General features: G+C 41.3%; 1 protein-coding gene across 1 annotated transcript; it reads left to right on the top strand.

Annotated features, from left to right (window-relative positions):
- Nucleotides 1-14,135: 14,135 nt before the first annotated feature.
- On the top strand, nt 14,136-17,977 carry LOC119330347 (sodium/hydrogen exchanger 4-like). Its single transcript, XM_037603453.1, has 14 exons — nt 14,136-14,309; nt 14,419-14,537; nt 14,659-14,756; nt 15,433-15,492; nt 15,578-15,624; nt 15,721-15,915; nt 16,037-16,083; nt 16,169-16,235; nt 16,314-16,414; nt 16,561-16,662; nt 16,880-17,021; nt 17,100-17,162; nt 17,243-17,326; nt 17,421-17,977. The coding sequence occupies exons 1-14, from the start codon at nt 14,136-14,138 to the stop codon at nt 17,703-17,705; spliced, it is 1,584 nt and encodes a 527-aa protein (XP_037459350.1). The 3' UTR covers nt 17,706-17,977.
- Nucleotides 17,978-20,214: the final 2,237 nt, after the last annotated feature.

Genomic DNA, 20,214 nt, shown 5'->3' with positions numbered 1-20,214 from the left:
ATTGATAAACCTTAGGTCATCCACTTGAGGGAAAATTGCTATTGTACTACAAAACTCTACGCTTGGAGGCCCAACACGTGTCTACAATAATAAAGTTGCATAGTAGACATCAATGGGTAAACAAAATACTGTTGGGAAATTGATAGAACTTCAAATACTCATGACGATATCGAGGCAATGATCATTACATAGGCATCACGTCCAAGATTAGTAGACCGACTCCTGCCTGCATCTATTACTATTACTGCACACATCGACCGCTATCCAGCATGCATCTAGTGTATTAAGTTCATGGAGAAACGGAGTAATGCAATAAGAGTGATGGCATGATATAGACAAGATCTATCTATGTAGAGATTAGTAGCAACGATACATATGTGTCAGTTTGATACGTCTCCGTTGTATCTACTTTTCCAAACACTTTTGTCCTTGTTTTGAACTCTAACTTGCATGATTTGAATGGAACTAACCTGGACTGATGTTGTTTTCAGCTGAATTGTCATGGTGTTAATTTTGTGCACAAATAAAAGTTATCGGAATGACCTGAAAATCAACAGCGATTATTTTTGGAATATATAAAAAATATTGGCGAAAGAATCAACGTCAGGGGGCCCACACCCTGTCCATGAGGGTGGGGGCGCGCCTACCCCCCTGGGCGCGCCCCTATGCCTCGTGGGCCCCCTGATGCTTCACCGACGTCCATCCTGGCTCCATATATTCACGTTCAGGGAGAAAAAAATGAGGGAGAAGGATTCATCACGTTTTATGATACAGAGTCGCTGCCAAGCCCTAAACTCTCTCAGGAGGGCTGATCTGGAGTCCGTTCGGGGCTCCAAAGAGGGGAATTCGTCGCCATCGTCATTATCAACCTTCCTCCATCACCAATTTCATGATGCTCACTGCCGTGCATGAGTAATTCCATCGTAGGCTTGCTGGACAATGATGGGTTGGATGAGATTTATCATGTAATCGAGTTAGTTTTGTTAGGGCTTGATCCCTAGTATCCATTATGTTCTGAGATTGATGTTGCTATGACTTTGCTATGCTTAATGCTTGTCACTAGGGCCCGAGTGCCATGATTTCAGATCTGAACCTATTATGTTTTCATGAATATATGTGAGTTCGTGATCCTATTTTACAAGTCTATAGTCATCTATTATGTGTTATGATCCGTTAACCCCGAAGTGACAATAATCGGGATACTTACCGGTGATGACCGTAGTTTGAGGAGTTCATGTATTCACTATGTGTTAATGCTTTGGTCTGGTACTTTATTAAAAGGAGGCCTTAATATCCCTTAGTTTCCAATAGGACCCCACTGCCACGGGAGGGTAGGACAAAAGATGTCATGCAAGTTATTTTCCATAAGCATGTATGACTATATTCGGAATACATGCCTACATTACATTGATGAACTGGAGCTAGTTCTGTGTCACCCTATGATATAACTGTTGCATGATTGATTGCATCCGACATAATTATCCATCACTGGTCCATTGCCTACGAGATTTTCATATATTGTTCTTCGCTTATTTACTTTTCGTTGGTACTGTTACAATCACTATAAAACCAAAACTGCTACCGTTACTTTTGCCACTGTTACCATTACTATCATATTACTTTGCTACTAAATACCTTGCTGTAGATATTAAGTTTCGAGGTGTGGTTGAATTGACAACTCAACTGCTAATACTTGAGAATATTCTTTGGCTTCCCTTGTGTCTAATCAATAAATTTGGGTTGAATACTCTATCCTCAAAAACTGTTTCGATCCCCTATACTTGTGGGTTATCAAGACTATTTTCTGGTGCCATTGTCGGGGAGCGTAGCTCTTTTCTTTGAGTCACTTGGGATTTATATCTGTTGATCACTATGAAGAACTTGAAAGATAAAAGAACCAAGATTTTCCTTCAACTACGAGGGGAGGTAAGGAACTGCCATCTAGCTCTGCACTTGATTCACCTTCTGTTATGAGTAAACTTGCGACACCTACACATGCTATTGATTCTGATAGGTCGCATGTTATTGATGATGCCACTTCTGCTTTGCATGATACTTATGATGAAACTACTTCTATGCTTGATACTACTGTGCCACTAGGTGAATTTCTTGATAAACAACTTGCTAGGGTTAGAGAGAATGAAATTATTGAAACTGATAATATTGATGAAAGTGATGATGAAGATTCTCCCCCTATATATGAATTGCCTGTTGTGCTTGAGGGTTATGTTATGGATGAAGAAACTGCTAGAGACTTCTTAGCTTGCAATGATAGATCTGATCTTACAAAATTATTAGCTAAACTTAAAGAAAGGTCTTTGAATGCTAGAATGAAATATGACCCTGCTTTTGCTACTTCACCTATATTTATTTCTGATAAGGATTGTGATTTCTCTGTCGATCCTGAGTTAATTACTTTGGTTGAATCTGATCCTTTCTATGGTTATGAATCTGAAACTGTTGTGGCACATCTTACTAAATTAAATGATATAGCCACCCTGTTTACTCATGATGAGAAAACTCGCTATTACTTTATCCTTAAGTTGTTTCCATTCTCATTAAAGGGTGATGCTAAAACATGGTTTAATTCTCTTGATCATGGTTGTGTGCATAGTCCCCAGGATATGATTTATTACTTCTCTGCTAAATATTTCCCCGCTCATAAGAAACAAGTTGCCTTAAGGGAAATATATAATTTTGTGCAAATTGAAGAAGAGAATCTCCCACAAGCTTGGGGGAGGCTTCTCCAATTACTTAATGCTTTGTCTGATCATCCTCTCAAGAAAAATGAAATACTTAATATCTTTTATAATGGACTAACTAATGCTTCCAAAGACTACCTGGATAGTTGTGTTGGTTGTGTTTTCGGGGAAAGAACTGTTGATCAAGCTGAATTTCTACTGAATAATATATTGAGTAATGAAAATGATTGGACACTTCCTGAACCAACTCCTAAGCTAACTTTGAAGAAAAGGGGTATTATATTTCTCAGTCCTGAAGATATGCAAGAGGTAAAGAAATCTATGAAAGAAAAAGGTATTAAAGCTGAAGATGTTAAGAATTTACCGCCTATTGAAGAGATACATGGTCTTGATAACCCAACACAGGTAGTGAAGGTAAATTATCTCTATAGATTTGATGAAGGTGATATTCCTTGTTATAAGTCTGCTAGCCAATGCTTAGATGAGTTTGATAATTTTATTGTTAAACAAGAAAACTTCAATATGTTGGTAGACAATTGAAACGCAATGCTGATATGCTTGAACACTTGAGTGATTATATGGCTAGTGCTAAATGTGAACTTAAACTCATTAGCAAACATGCTTCTATGGTTACCACTCAAGTAGAACAAGTACTTAAGGCTCAAAATGATTTGCTCAATGAATTAAATAATAAGAAAAATGATAATGTTGCTAGAGTTGTGACTAGAGGGGGAAAAATGACTCAGGAACCTTAGTATCCTGAGGGCCATCCTAAGAGAATTGAGCAAGATTCTCAGAGAATTAATGTTGACGCACCTAGTTCTTCTAAGAAGAAGAAAAAGAAAAATGATAGGACTTTGCATGCTTCTAGTGAACCTATTGTTGACACACCTGAGAATCCCAATGATATTTCTATTTCTGATGCTGAAACACAATCTGGTAATGAACATGAACCTAGTGATAATGTTAATGATGATGTTCATGTTGATCCTCAACCTAGCAATAACAATGATGTAGAGATTGAACCTGCATTTGATCTTGATAACCCACAATCAAAGAATCAACGTTATGATAAGAGAGACTTTGTTGCTAGGAAGAACGGTAAGGAAAGAGAACCATGGGTTCAGAAACCCATGCCTTTTCCTCCTAAACCATCCAAGAAAAAGGATGATGAGGATTTTGAGCGCTTTGCTGAAATGATTAGACCTGTCTTTTTGCTTATGTGTTTGACTGATATGCTTAAAATGAATCCTTATGCTAAGTATATGAAGGATATTGTTACTAATAAGAGAAAGATACCGGAAGCTGAAATTTCCACCATGCTTGCTAATTATACTTTTAAGGGTGGAATACAAAAAAAACATGGAGATCCAGGAGTACCAACTATACCATGCTCCATTAAAAGAAACTATGTTAAAACTACTTTATGTGATCTCAGAGCCGGTGTTAGTGTTATGGCTCTCTCTTTATATCGTAGACTTGATTTGAATAAGTTGACACCTACTGAAATATCTTTGCAAATGGCTGTCAAATCAACTGCTATACCTGTCGGTCTTTGTGAGGATGTACCTGTTGTGGTTGCAAACGTTACTATTTTAACGGACTTTGTTATTCTTGATATTCCCGAGGAAGATAGTAGGTCGATTATCCTTGGAAGACCCTTTTTGAATACTGCAGGGGCTGTTATTGATTGCAACAAAGGCAATTCCACTTTTCATGTTAATGGTAATGAGCATACGGTACACTTTCCGAGGAAACAACCTCTAGTCCACAGTATCAATTCTATTGGAAAAATTACAACTATTACTATTGGAGGTTTTGACTTTCCTCTTCCTACTGTCAAGAAGAAATATGATATTCTTATTGTTGGGGACATGCATATCCCCGTTGAGGTAACCTAGTGTTATTCGAAAATTCTCTGGTTTCATGTTATTCGAAAAGAGTTTGTTAACAAGACTTGATCAACCTTGTTAGTGGATTCCTTTTGATGAGCATGAGGTGGATGAATTTATAAAACACAACTCTCTGTACCCTCTTTTACTTTCTATTATTTATATTAAATAAAGAAAAAAAATAGTATTTTCTGTCTGTTTTTTGAATTATCCATGCAATAAAAAATACCCCGAAAATAAAAGTTCTCCAAATGCCCTGAAAATTTAATATGATTTTTTCTAGAATATTTGAGAATATTTGGTACTGAGAACACACCAGGGGACCCACCACGTGCCCACGAGGGTGGAGGGCACGCCCTACCCCTTGGGCGCGCCCCCTGCCTCATGGACCCCACGTGGGTCCCCTCCACTTATTCTTGCACCCACACACTTTGTCTTGCTCTAGAAAAAATCATCCATGAGCTCAAACCCGAGTTCTAGCTCATCTTGCTGCCATTTTCGATCTCCTTGCTCAAAGCTCCATTCAGAAAACTTCTTTGGGGGATTGTTGTTCGGTATGTGACTCCTCCGATGGTCCAATTAGTTTTTGTTCTAGTGCTTTACTTATTGCAAATTTTTGCTTCTTAGGTGACCCTGTTCTTGAGCTTGCATGTAAATTTATGTGGTCAAAAGTAGTTTTAATGCATGATATGGCCTCTAGGCACTTGTAGGAGTAGTTGCTATCAATCTTGTTAAGTTCAGCTCACTTTTATTTTTAAGTTACTAAAAATTTCAGAAATTTTTCAGAGGAAGAAATATGTTTAGGGAAATGTACCAAGGTGGTTCCTTAAGGAAGCAAGGACCAAGGCCCGCAATACGTGAGCCGGACCATGAACTACCAAGAGAAGCTCAAGTGCGGCCTTGTGAATGGCCGTCAGAAAATTTCATGGTCCAGGCAGGAATTAAGGAGGAATTTGAAGCATATGTGCATAACGCTGAACCTGAGGGCTTTGTGGCAGATAAGTGCCCTCAGTACCACTACCTGACTGATTCCTTTGTGAGAAGATTTAAATTCACATCATCACGTAATTCTCAAACTGTCATATTTGATCTTTATGATAAATCTTATACCATGGACTTAGAAGATTTCAATATTGCTTGTAAACTCCCACAGTGGGGTAGTGCTAGTGAGCCTCACAAATCTGAATATAAAGACTTTCTTGCTAGTATAAATGTGGGAGAATCTAGGGAAATCACGCAAGCTACCATAGGGAGCATTCATTTTCCTGCCATACATTATTTTGCTCTCTTTATAGGTAGATGCTTTAACGGTAAGGACGAGGCATGTCACATGTGCGTTCCCGATCTTAGTGTTCTCAAGAGTGCTGTATTAGGAGATAGACAATATAACTTGGGGGCCATTGTTGCACGTAGGTTGCATAATAATAGTATTAATGGAGATTTGTTCGGTGGAATTTATGTAGCCCGTTTAGCTGATTTTCTTGAGATACCCATACGTGGGGATGATATTGAGTTGCCTCCTGCTTATTTAGATTATAATGCTATGGTTCGTAATCAGTTTGTTGAGAGGAACGATTAGTCCCTCCAGTACCGACTAATCTTTGACAGACGACGCACCTATCATGTCACTCTCCCTGCTCCTACTTTATTTGACTTTCAAGAAAAAAGGAGATATGTTATAACCAAGGAGGAGGCGAATGAGTACGAGAGGAGGACGGAGGCAGCCCGCCTCCAAGCTGCAGCCCTTCAGGCAGTAGCTGATGCATCTCAGTACGGCCTCAGCTTCAACTTCGGATATCCACCAGGCCATCCATGGGCATAGACCACCTTATGCCAAAATCCTAAGCTTGGGGGAGTATGTATTTCTCACCGACATTACATTCATGTTCACACACTCATGCCAGTTGTCGGTGCTCATACTTTTTCATTGTATCATCCATACTAGTTTATTTTCTTTTTAAGCTTTTTTCTTGTGTGTTTGAAAAACCTTAAGAAAAACCAAAAAAATTAGTTGTAGCTTTTAGCTAGTTTACTTTCATGCTTGTAGTAGTAATAACTAAAAAGGAAACCCAAAAAGATTTCTCGTTCTTCTTTTGCTTGTTGGGAGCTTTCCCGTGTAAATAGTTTCCTTTCTTGTTCTTTGGGGGTTGAGAGGAGAAGACCATGATGAAAATGTTGAGTGGCTCTCATATGCATTATTGTTGATATAACAAAGAGCCCATATTACCTTGTCTTCTCCCTTGAATTGAATGCTTGCAGATTCCAGCTTAGTCCAATGCACACGCACTATTATTATTATCCACACTATTCAGTTGGGCAAGTGAAAGGCAATAATGACGATATATGATGAACCGATTGAGATGAGAGAAGCTGGTATGAACTCGACCTCTCTTGTTTTTGTAAATATGATTAGTTCATAATTCCAGATTCAACCTATTATGAATAAAACATGTTTGCAATGACAATTAGAGATTATAGTTGCTTATGCCATGCTTAATTATCTAGGAGTTTATAATGGTTTACCTTGCGTGCCAACACTCTATTATGAATGAAACGATTCGAGTGGCTTGACTTGGCACATGTTCACGCATGTAGTTGAAACAAAATCAACATAGCCTTCACGATATTTATGTTCATGGTGAATTATATCCTATGCATGCTTGCATTCGGTGTTGATTAATTTTAATGCATGTTCATGACTATTGTCGCTCTCCAGCTGGTCGCTTCCCAGTCTCTTTCTAGCCTTCACTTGTACTAAGCAGGAATACTGCTTGTGCATCCAACTTCAGAAACCCCAAAGTTATTCCATATGAGTCCACCATACCTTCCTATATGCGGTATCTACCTGCCGTTTCAAGTAAATTTGTATGTGCCAAACTCTAAACCTTCAAATAAAAATTCTGTTTTGTATGCTCGAATAGCTCATGTATCAACTAGGGTTGTCTGTATCTTCCATGCTAGGCGGGTTATTCTCAAGAGGAGTGGACTCTGCTCCTCACTCACGAGAAAATGACTGGTCACCGGGATGCCCAGTCCCATGCTCAAATCAAATCAAAATAATTGCAAACAAAACTCCCCCGGGATTATTGTTAGTTGGAGGCACCCGTTGTTTCGGGCAAGCCATGGATTGATGCTTGTTGGTGGTGGGGGAGTATAAACTTTACCATTCTTCTTGGGAACCGCAATGTGTGTAGCATGGAAGATATCGAGATCTCTCGGTTGTTATGTTGACAATGAAAGTATACCGCTCAAAATATTATTCATCTCTATTTCAAAACCGAGCTCTGGCACCTCTACAAATCCCTGCTTCCCTCCGTGGAGGGCCTATCCATTTACTTTTATGCTGAGTCATCATCTTCTTATTAAAAAGCACTAATTGGAGAGCACCACTGTCATTTGCATGTATTATTGTTAGTTTACATTGAGTATGACTTGACTTGATCTCTTTTACCATGAATTGCAATTTCCAGTCAGCCCTTGAACTTCAGGGGTGCTCTGCATTTATGTTTTGCGGTCTCAAAAAGGGCTAACGAGATACCATCTTGTTATATCATATTATGATTGTTTTGAGAAAGTGTTGTCATCTGAGATTTATTATTATTGCTCGCTAGTTGATTATGCCATTGATATGAGTAAACATGAGACCTAAATGTTATTGTGAATATGGTTAGTTCATAATCTTTGCTGAAAACTTGAATGCTGGCTTTACATATTTACAACAACAAGAGCAAACAGAGTTTGTAAAAGTTTTTCTTTATCACTTACAGTTTGTCAACTGAATTGCTTGAGGACAAGCAAAGGTTTAAGCTTGGGGGAGTTGATACGTCTCCGTCATATCTACTTTTCCAAACACTTTTGCCCTTGTTTTGGACTCTAACTTGCAGATTTGAATGGAACTAACCCGGACTCACGCTGTTTTTAGCAGAATTGCCATGGTGTTATTTTTGTGCAGAAATAAAAGTTCTCAGAATGACCTGAAAATCAACGGAGATTATTTTTGGAATATATAAAAAATACTGGCGAAAGAATCAACATCAGGGGGCCCACACCCTGTCCACGAGGATGGTTGGGTGCGCCTACCCCCCTAGGCGCGCCCCCTGCCTCATGGGCCCCCTGATGCTCCATCACGTCCATCCTGACTCCATATATATATATATATATATATATGTTCGGGGAGAAAAAAATGAGTGAGAAGTATTCATCGCGTTTTACGATACGGAGCCGCCGCCAAGCCCTAAACTCTCTTAGGAGGGCTGATCTGGAGTCCGTTCGGGGCTCCGGAGAGGGGAATCCGTCGCCATCCTCATCATCAACCTTCCTCCATCACCAATTTCATGATGCTCACAGTCGTGCGTGAGTAATTCCATCGTAGCCTTGCTGGACGGTGATGGGTTGGATGAGATTTATGATGTAATCGAGTTAGTTTTGTTAGGGTTTGATCCCTGGTATCCATTATGTTCTAAGATTGATGTTGCTATGACTTTGCTATGCTTAATGCTTGTCACGAGGGCCCGAGTGCCATGATTTCAGATCTGAACCTATTATGTTTTCAGTGAATATATGTGAGTTTTTGTGATCCTATTTTGCAAGTCTATAGTAACCTATTATGTGTTATGATTCGTTAACCCTGAAGTGACAATAATCGGGATACTTACTGGTGATGACTGTAGTTTGAGGAGTTCATGTATTCACTATGTGTTAATGCTTTGGTCTGGTACTCTATTAAAAGGAGGCCTTAATATCCCTTAGTTTCCAATAGGACCCCGCTGCCACGGGAGGGTAGGACAAAAGATGTCATGCAAGTTCTTTTCCATAAGCATGTATGACTATATTCAGAATACATGCCTATATTATATTGATGAACTGGAGCTAGTTCTGTGTCACCCTATGATATAACTATTGCATGATTGATTGCATCCGACATAATTATCCATCACCGGTCCATTGCCTACGAGCTTTTCATATACTATTCTTCGCTTATTTACGTTTCCGTTTCTACAGTTACAAACACTATAAAACCAAAACTGCTACCATTACTTTTGCCACCGTTACCACTACTATCATATTACTTTGCTACTAAATACCTTGCTGTAGATATTAAGTTTCTAGGTGTGGTTGAATTGACAACTCAGCTGCTAATACTTGAGAATATTCTTTGGCTCCCCTTGTGTTGAATCAATAAATTTGGATTGAATACTCTACCCTCAAAAATTGTTGCGATCCCCTATACTTGTGGGTTATCACGGTTCGCCTTCTGTCACTGAGATCAAGCACCATAAGATCGAACCCACTACAAAGCACCTCTCCCCATTGCAAGATAAATAGATCAAGTTGGTGAAACAAAACCCAGATATCGGAGAAGAAATACGAGGCTATAAGCAATCATGCATAAAAGAGATCAAAGAAACTTAAATACTTTCATGGATATAAAAAGATAGATCTGATCATAAACTCAAAGTTCATCCGATCCCAAGCAAAAAGAGTTACATCATATGGATCTCCAAGAGATCATTGTATTGAGAATCAAACAAGAGAGAGGAATCCATCTAGCTACTAACTACGGACCCAAAGGTCTACAAAGAATTACTGACTCGTCATCGGAGAGGCACCAATGGAGGTGGTGAACCCCATCCGTGATGGTGTCTAAATTGGATTTGGTGGTTCTGAACTGTGCGGCGGCTGGAATTGATTTTTGTCGACTCCCCTAGGGTTTCTAGAATATTGAGGTATTTATAGAGTAAAGAGGCGGTCCGGGGGGCACCCGAGGTGGGCACAACCTACCAGGGCGCGCCTGGGCCTCCTGGCACGCCCTCGTGGGTTGTGCTCTCCTCGGAGCACCCCCCAGGCACAGCCTTGGCCCATTAGGTGTCTTCTGGTTCATAAAAAATCTCCGTAAAGTTTCATGGCATTTGGACTCCGTTTGGTATTCATTTTCCGCGATATAAAAACATGCAAAAGAACAACAACTGACACTTGGCACTATGTCAATAGGTTAGTACAAAAAATGATATAAAATGACTATAAAATGATTATCAAACATCCAAGATTGATAATATAACAACATGGAACAATCAAAAATTATAGATACGTTGGAGACGTATCAACATGTTTTTCGATTTCAGTTTTCGCATGAGGACAAGCAAGGTCTAAGTTTGGGGGAGCTGATACGTCCATTTTGCATCATGTTTTCCTACTGTTATTTATGATGTTTTTATCCATAATAATGCTTTTTGGTGTAATTCTAATGCCTTTTCTCTCATAATATGCAAGGTATACACAAAGGGGGAGAATTCCGGCAGCTGGAAATCTAGACCTGAAAAAGCTACGTCAGGGTACCTATTCTGCACAAGTCCAAACAATCTGAAACTTCACGGAGAATTTTTATGAAATATATGAAGAATATTGGAGCAAATAAGTATGAAAGGAGGCCCACCAGGTAGGCACAACCCTCTTGGGCGCGCCAGGGAGCCCAGGCGTGCCCTGGTGGGTTGTGCTCACCCAGGTCCACCTTCGGTGCCCATCTTCTGGTATGTAAGTCATTTTGACCTAGAAAAAATAAGGAGAGGACTTTCAGGATGGAGCGCCACCGTCTCGAGGCGGAACTTGGGCAGGAGCACTTTTACCCTCCGGCGGAGCGATTCCGCCGAAGAAATTTCCCTCCCAGAGGGGGAAATCATCATCATCATCACCAACAACTCTCCCATCTTGGGGAGGGAAATCTCCATCAACATCTTCAACGGCACCATCTCATCTCAAACCCTAGTTCATCTCTTATGTTCAATCTTGTTACCGGAACTATAAATTGGTGCTTGTGGGTGACTAGTAGTGTTGATTACATCTTGTAGTTGATTACTATATGGTTTATTTGGTGGAAGATTATATGTTCAAATTCAATATGCTATTTAATACCCCTATGATTTTGAGCATGATTATCATTTGTGAGTAGTTACTTTTGTTCTTGAGGTCACGGGAGAAATCATGTTGCAAGTAATCATGTGAACTTGATATGTGTTCGATATTTTGATAGTATGTATGTTGTGATTCCCTTAGCGGTGTCATGTGAACGTAGACTACATGACACTTCACCATATTTGGGCCTAAGGGAATGCATTATGGAGTAGCAATTAGATGATGGATTGCGAGAGTGACAGAAGCTTAAACCCCGGTTTATGCGCTATTCCGTAAGAGGCCGATTGGATCCAAAAGTTTAATGCTATGGTTAGAATTTATTCTTAATACTTTTCTCGTAGTTGTGGATGCTTGCGGGATGGTGAATCATAAGTAGGAGGTTTGTTCAAGTAAGAACAACACCTAAACACCGGTCCACACACGTATCAAATTATCAAAGTAGCGAACACGAATCAAACCAACATGGTGAAAGTGACTAGATGAAAATCCCGTGTACCCTCAAGAACGCTTTGCTTATCATAAGAAACTGTTTTGGCCTGTCATTTGCCTCAAAAGGATTGCTGCACATTGCTTACTATTATCGTTACTTGCTCGTTACAAATTATCTTGCTATCAAATTGCTCTGCTACTTACAATTTCAGCACTTGCAGACATTACCTTGCTGAAAATCACTTGTCATTTCCTTCTGCTCCACGTTCGGTTGGACACTATTACTTATCGAAAAGAGATACAATTGATCTCCTATAGTTGTGGGTCATCACGCCCCTCTCCATAGTTTAGTCCTCCGTCTAGTTTTCCGCAGTACACGGCGAAGCCCTGTGGGAACAATTTCAGCACCACCGTTACCACGGCGTCGTGCTGCCCGAACTCATCTACTACTTCGCGCGTCTTGCTGGATCAAGAAGGTGAGGACGTCATCGAGCTGAACATGTACTGGAGGTGTCGTATGTTCGGTACTTGATCAGTTGGATCGTGAAGGTGTTCGACTACATCAACTGTGTTGTTAAACGCTTCCTCTTTACGGTCTATAAGGGTACGTAGACATACTCTCCCTCTCGTTGCTATGCATCTCCATGGATAGATCTTGCGTGTGCGTAGAATTTTTTTTTTGTTTTTCATGCAACGTTCCCCAACGTTTATGCATGCACATACACTCATTCCTATGAATGCGCATGCATGCTCCATCTTGATTGACAAAGTCACCATAGTACAGGTCAATGAAGCGCCAAACTTTGAGAGACGGAGCAGGCAAGTCATTGATGAAGTCACCATAGTCATATCACAGTCAATGAGATGTTGTTTCCACTTAACTTTAAGAGACCGAGCAGGCAAATCTTATCATTGACTAAGTCACAATAGTCACCTAATATCGACGAGGTATCATCCTCGCTAAATGAATATCCTTGAAAAGTCTAAATAAATTCTAAAAATACGAGTATTTTACTAAGTTTAGAACTTAAAGCAAGATGGACTGCCCCCTCCCGTCAATGGTGTAACGTGCACCTTTCCGTTGATGTGGATGCTCTTCAAATCTTCAGGGATAAGACTTCTAGACTGGCCCTTGGAATCATAGGAAGTGTGTCACAGAGTAGGCACCACTAGTCTACGAACATGTTCTTAGCGTAGACATAGGGACCACATTATATGCCAGTAGCTAATGGTTCGCGCATGGGTGGAGGATATTCATTGTCCTCTTGGACCTGCCACCCTAGTGCAAGATGTGGTATTATGGCGGCCTCTTCGCCCCATCCTATTGATTGACGAGCTAGATGTGCTTCGACAACGTTTGATGCCTATTATGTCAAATCATGCTACCTTGCCCTCTTCCGGGGCTCGATCGCGGAGCCCAATCGACACTTTTAAAAATAATAAATGAAACATATCATGACAACTTTACTATAAATACTATGATAACTTCAGTGTAACATCATGGCAACTTTTGACTAAAAAAACGTTGAAACATATCAATATGTGATCTAGTATATCAAGACGGATTCAGTGATGAAAACGATTTTTATTTAAAAAATAAAATATTTTTAAGGCCGAAAAAGTAAAAGGATTTCGTCGGTGTCATCTGTTTGATACGGCAGAATGAATGACAATGAGACGTTTGAACCATGTTGCATCATACTATGAGTGTAACATTTATTAGTTGGATAAAAAAATGCACCGAACCCTTTTACTATGTCAGAGCTTTGTGGGCCCCAAGCAGAACGCACCAGTCGTATCAAGGTTGTTTAGTCCCACCACACACACAAAATAAGTTCTTTAATCCCTTCCTGCAGAAAAAACAGGTCGTGTCAGGGCCCTTCAACGCCATCCAGAGTCCAGGCGTGGCACCATGTGACCGTACCAGCTCACCCGCCACGCAGGCACTCCCGGCCACGCGTGCCGCCCCCTCCTCGAACTCCAAACCGATCGCCGCCGCCTCGCGCCAAAATCACGCGTCACCACACTCACAGCCGCACCCAAACGTAGGAATAGTACGAGAAACAGAGAAGGTAGACAGGGTTAGAGCTCTCTGCTCGTCGCGCGTACGTACAGAGGCAGCTAGCGAAGAAGAGGGCGGAGCAGGCGGCGGCGGTGATCTGAAGCCAACCCGGAGCGAGAGCTACACCTATGCGCGCGGCACATGGCGGCTTCCTCGCTGTGGGACGAGCTGGTGGTGGCGGCGTCGACGGGGGGGAGCAGCGGCACCGTGGTGTCCATCTGCGTGTTCACGGCGGTGCTCTGCCTCTGCCTCGTCGCCGGCCACCTCCTCGAGGAGAACAAATGGGTCAACGAGTCCATCACCGCGCTCATCATCGTACGACACGGCGTCTCGTCTCATCCCCAACACACACGCACATTTCAGGGAACATCCATCATCGTGGCGAGACGTCCTGATTTCTCTCTGCTTCTGTGTTTCATGGCAGGGGTGCATTGTTGGGGCTCTCATCTTCCTGCTGAGCAAAGGCAGGAACTCGCACATCCTGAGGTTCGACGAGCAGCTCTTCTTCATCTACGTTCTTCCGCCAATAATCTTCAACGCCGGGTATGTATATATCTTTACCAGCTTTGTTAACTCTGCTCTGTATGGAGGTACTAAATAATTTACCAGCTCTTCAGTACTTTACTGAGTCTTGTGTCCAACTGTCCATGGCTCTTCTTTGCAGGTTTCAGGTCAAGAAGAAGCAGTTCTTCCATAATTTCCTCACCATCATGTCCTTTGGGGTATTCGGTGTTTTCATCTCGGTCGCAATAGTTTCCGCAGGTACTACCTCTTTGCTGATTATTCGACTTTTCTTGCATGTCTTGCGTGGGCATGTGTACTTCACACATTGCAAGAGAAATACTTATAAATTTGCAAGACTTAGCTGCTAAACTGAGTGCAAGTCAACCAACTTTACATGAGTGAAGAACATACTACATGACCATGACATGGAAGATTCTGCTCACAAAAGGGCAATTCCATACTAGTGAGGTCTGTGTAGATATTGTGAACTTGGTTTCGCATCCATCGGCATTCGGAAATCAGGCATGAATATGGGTTGGTTTTGTCTCCTTCAACACATTCTGGCATGTGTAGGCGACAATCGCGTGGAACAAACTTTTTGTTCATTGTTTTGGAGTTGGGATTATCAAATTCATCGCCCCCTTCCGCCGCTCTCGCACCCTGAATGGTGCACCAAGCAGCGAAAGATTCGGTTTTGTCTTTTCGCTCAAGTGGCGATCTTTCGTTGGATGCTTGGAGAATTTGCATCGAGTGACAATGTGATCCAGGGTCTCAGGATTGCGGCAATGTTCACGAGCTGTGCTGTTGGTCCAATCCTTTTTTTTTAACCGTCTTCACTTATACTCTTTTATGCACTGGTAACCATTTTTCAAGGGAGATATTTTGTGCATCATACTAACAATCTGTTCCTAAATACCACTTTTCTTGATATCAGGTTTCTACTGGCTCCTCCCAAAAGTTGGTTTTGGCAAACTTGACGCGGTGGATTATCTAGGTCCTTACTTCTGCATTTGTGATTTTTTTGGGCCACTTCCTTTTGCTTCAAATTAATCAGTTTGGGTCTGATTTTTGAATTGCAGCACTAGGAGTCATATTTTCTTCGACAGATACTGTGTGCACGCTGCAGGTCCGTTGGATGTTCGAGTTCTATGTAACCTCTCGAGTGTTTTCTCCACTATAAATTTTTCTAAACATACGTTCAATCTCTTGAGCTCAAACTCAGGTCATAAGCCAAGATGAAACACCAAGGTTGTACAGCTTGGTCTTCGGAGAAGGAGTTGTCAATGATGCAACATCTGTAGTCCTATTCAATGCTATAAAGAATATGGATATCACTAAGATCAAAAGCGGGGCGGTGCTAAAAGTTATCGGAGATTTCCTCTATCTTTTTGCAACTAGTACTATCCTTGGCGCCACAGTAAGGACACTATTTTTTAACAATCTAATTTTGTGATATTTATAATCATGGTGTTACATAATTTTTCCGGAACCATGGCACCAATTTAGTTTTCATACTTTTGTTTCCCGAATGATATCAGATCGGACTGTTCACTGCTTATGTTCTCAAAGCGCTGTATTTTGGCAGGCAAGTAGCAGAATACTAGCACATTAGTTGGTTTCCGTCCATCTTCTGCGCTTTTATGTTCTAAATTCCTCCCCTGATTTTGCAGGCACTCGACTGACCGGGAGGTCGCTTTAATGGCTCTCATGGCTTATTTATCGTATATGTTAGCAGAGGTAATTCCATGAGAGCTTAACTTCTGACAGTTCATATGCTTGTCCACAATGCACCTGAGCAAACATTCATTTTGGCAGTTGTTAAGTCTGAGTGGGATTTTGACTGTTTTCTTTTGCGGCATCGTCATGTCCCACTACGCATGGCATAATGTAACAGAGAGCTCCCGAATCACGACAAGGTGCTATTACTCTGCTGTTTCTGTATTACTAAATTATCTGTATGGCTTTCAAAGCCACTGCTAACTTATGTGTTTTATTTTGGTTAACCTGTTTTGATGAAAAACATGTGTTGGAAGTAATAGTAATGTAAATGATGTGACTACAGGCACATATTTGCGACACTATCATTCATCGCTGAGACCTTTATCTTTCTTTATGTTGGAATGGATGCCCTTGACATGGATAAATGGAAGACAACACAGGCAAGGTGAGCAACAAAGCATGCATGTCTCTTTTTTTTTTTGTAGTGCCAAAGAACTAATCACTTCTCTCAAGTTACCTTAAAGCATTCAATTCCAAAAAAAGTTACCTCCGTTTCAAAAAAAAAAATTACCTTAAAGCATTCAATTTAAAAAAAGTTACCTCCGTTTCGAATTTTTTTACCTTAAAGCATTTCTCAGAGACATACTTTGTTACTGTGCCAGCTTCAAGACCTCAGTTGGTATTTTCGGTGTCATCATTTCACTCATTTTGCTGGGACGGGCCGCGTTTGTTTTCCCTCTTTCGATCCTTTCAAATTTTATGAGTGGGAATTCTGAAAAAGCACCAATCACATTCAAGCACCAGGTTGCTTCTAAACCAATGATTATTCCCTGGTAGAAAATCCTCTGAATGATGTACTCAAAATTCTCTAATCATGTGAAGGTCGTGATTTGGTGGGCCGGGCTCATGAGAGGCGCCGTTTCAATTGCGCTAGCATACAATCAGGTACGTCCTCTCATCATCCGGCCGCCTTCAAGATATACGAGAAGACAAGTGGTTTGCTGAACATTTTGCATGCTTTTCAGTTCACATTTTCAGGTGTAACACTGGATCCAGTCCATGCAACCATCATCACCAGTACAATCGTCGTAGTATTTTTCACAACCCTGGTAGTAACCGAATCCCACGCTTTTCGTTACATGATGTTCTATCGGCAAAAGCTATACACGGCACATAGAAGCTGATACATTCTGATCATTTCAGGTGTTTGGCTTCTTGACAAGGCCATTGATAAGCGCCATGCTCCCGCAGCATCGGCACCGGGAGCCGGCGGGAGGCCGCAGCACGGGAAGCAACTCGCCGAAGGACGAGTTCATCCTGCCGTTTCTCGGCGACGAAGACGCGTCGGGGAGTGGAAGTGGCTTCGTCCAAGCCAAGAGAAGCATATCAATGATGTTGGAGAGACCCATCCACACGGTGCACATCTACTGGAGGAAGTTCGACGACAGGTTCATGAGACCAATCTTCGGTGGACCACGATCTTACTGACTGGAATAATTCTGTGCAAGAGAAGAGGTCGAATAATTGGCGCTCTTACGACTGGAGGAGTATAATCGAGTTCGGCGACGGTAATTCAGTGTAACAATATCTCTGAATTTTGTGTCTTTGGTTTGTAACATGAACAGTGTTACTACCTTACTAGCAGTGTATAGTTTGTAACATGAACAGTGTCGAGCAAATTCAGTTTGCTCTTTATTTAGTGTATTTGTAGTATTACAAATTCTGGAAGTATAAACGGAAGCAAACACGCTGAAACTCAACTGGAGTGCAGTGCTCCAGGAGACCAGGACCTTGTGTCGGACAAACGGCTCTCGTACAGTTGTACTCCAGGGACTCGCGGGAACGCATGCGTGCTGGCGGCGGAGGCCTGGGCGCCTCCGGCTGTGCCCTTTGCCTCTGCATCTGCTCTGGAGCCCTCTGCATCCGCCTCCTCTGCACCAGTGCTGTGCTGGAGGCCTCGTCTTCTTCATCAGTGAGCTCTCCAAGCTCTGGATCCATCTAGCTAGAGAGGGGCTGTTCTGAGTGGGAGAGGTTGAGGTGTTTTTTTTTTTCTGTTTTTCTTTAGGGCAAGGTGGGCTTTTTATTGACAAAGTGGTAGGAGAGTGGGTAAAAAGGCCTAGGTTTTTGGCAACGTATCGGGTGAAAATGCTTGTTTAGTGAAAATCTGGAAACTTTCTCTCTTGACCATCAGATCTAAAATGAACGGATTATATGAGAGGTGGGATTCCGCTTAGCCACTTAAAACGTGTTTGACAGAAAACCCCTACCACATCTTAATCTCGTTGTTTGAAATAAAGGTTCTAACTTAAGTTGAAGACTCGTTACAACTTACATGATAACTTGGCATAAAAGTTTCTAACATAATACACTAGAGTTCAAATACATTGACAAAGCCCTAGTTAACTTCCCATTCCCTAAAATGTACACCTCAAATCAAGCATTAAATTCTTAGGCCACCTACTTATAAAGGCCTAAGATGTACTTAACCACCACAACTACCAGTTCATTACTCCATGATGGTCTTGACTTTTCTCTAACTTCTCCTTGCTCCCATAATCATCTTTCAATAGCTCACCACTCGCATGCTCAAGCTTCACCTTCTCTTTTTTAAGTAGATCTCTATTCACTTCAATCTCCTTCATGGCCTTCATGGGGATAATGTTAGCTTGGCTTTATAAACTTTTCCATATGCGCCTTCAACTTAGCATTCTCCTCTATATCTTTCTTTCTCTTCTAAAACTCTTCCTCCTCTACTGCCTTCTAGTACTCCATGTAGTCCATCTTCCCATCTTGCCAAGCAAACATCTTGGAAACATCATCCACAAGCTTGCTATACTTAGTGCCCAGTTTCTTATTGTCCTTCTTAAGCTTGCCTCAATGTTTCTCATATGCCTGCTTGGCAATAACCCTTCCACAATTCTGCTCATGACACATTTCCCACAACTTTGACAAACAATTCTGAAGAATAGGAGGGTGAGGCCTATCAAGCCACTCAACAGCACCACAGTTCACACCTCCTCCCAGCAATTGCAAGTGCATAATTACATAACAATTCACACTGCCTAATTGTCAACAAGCATATAATAAATTGTTAACATGAAGATGATAATAGACAAACTGCAGCTAATACATAACATTGTTAACATGAACATATTTTTTTGTCAAAGTGTATACATTCAAAATACTAGAATCTGCTAGCCCTGAATGGCTTGAATCTGCTACTTATACTAATGCATGGATTTAGCTTGAATCTGCTACTTATACTAATGCATGGGTTCAGGCATATTCAGTTACTTATACTAATGCATCTGGTACTTATACTAATGCATTTGGAAATATTCAGTTGCATCTGCAACTCATACTAATGCATCACGTTCAAACACATATCACTGAATCTGCTACTTATACTACCAGGCATATTCGGTTACAAAAAATAATTTTGCTACCTAGTGCATGGTTCAGAAATAGCACAGATGTAATTCATAGATTTGGTGCTAACTTGAGAGAAAGGTTGCTAGATAACCTACGTTGGACATCCATAAAAACATCTTCCTATGAAAATTCTTCAAAGGCCACGCACTTGATAGGCCTCATGTGGTGTAGCATGCATTTGGGTTTAGATTCCTCAAGTTGGCCACAGAAAAGGGGCTCTACAATGGTCTTCGGATCTCCTGCATCCACAAAAACAACAATAGAGCAAATCCCCAATTACACTAAACATAGCTCGACAAGAACCCTAACCCTAGCTCAGCCAAAAAAATGTCCTCACTGCCCCATATCCATGTTGGTGATGTCGAAGTTAGTCTTGGAGCTCGATCCGCCGTCATTCCAGGAAGGCATGGCGGAAGGAGGCGAGCACTGGTGTTATTAGCGGTGGCGGCGAGCTAGGCGGAGCCAGAGAGAAGAGTGAGAGCGAGAGGAGTGAGAGCATGGGAGTGAGGGAGATAGTGATGGTCGATCTACTTATGACAGAGCCAGTTGGTTCCACCTGCACCGA

The sequence above is a fragment of the Triticum dicoccoides genome, chromosome 7A, assembly GCF_002162155.2.
Source record: "Triticum dicoccoides isolate Atlit2015 ecotype Zavitan chromosome 7A, WEW_v2.0, whole genome shotgun sequence".
NCBI classification, from domain to species: Eukaryota; Viridiplantae; Streptophyta; class Magnoliopsida; order Poales; family Poaceae; genus Triticum; species Triticum dicoccoides.
Note: the sequence above shows the minus strand (reverse complement) of the source record. Positions and strands in the feature narration are given on the sequence as shown.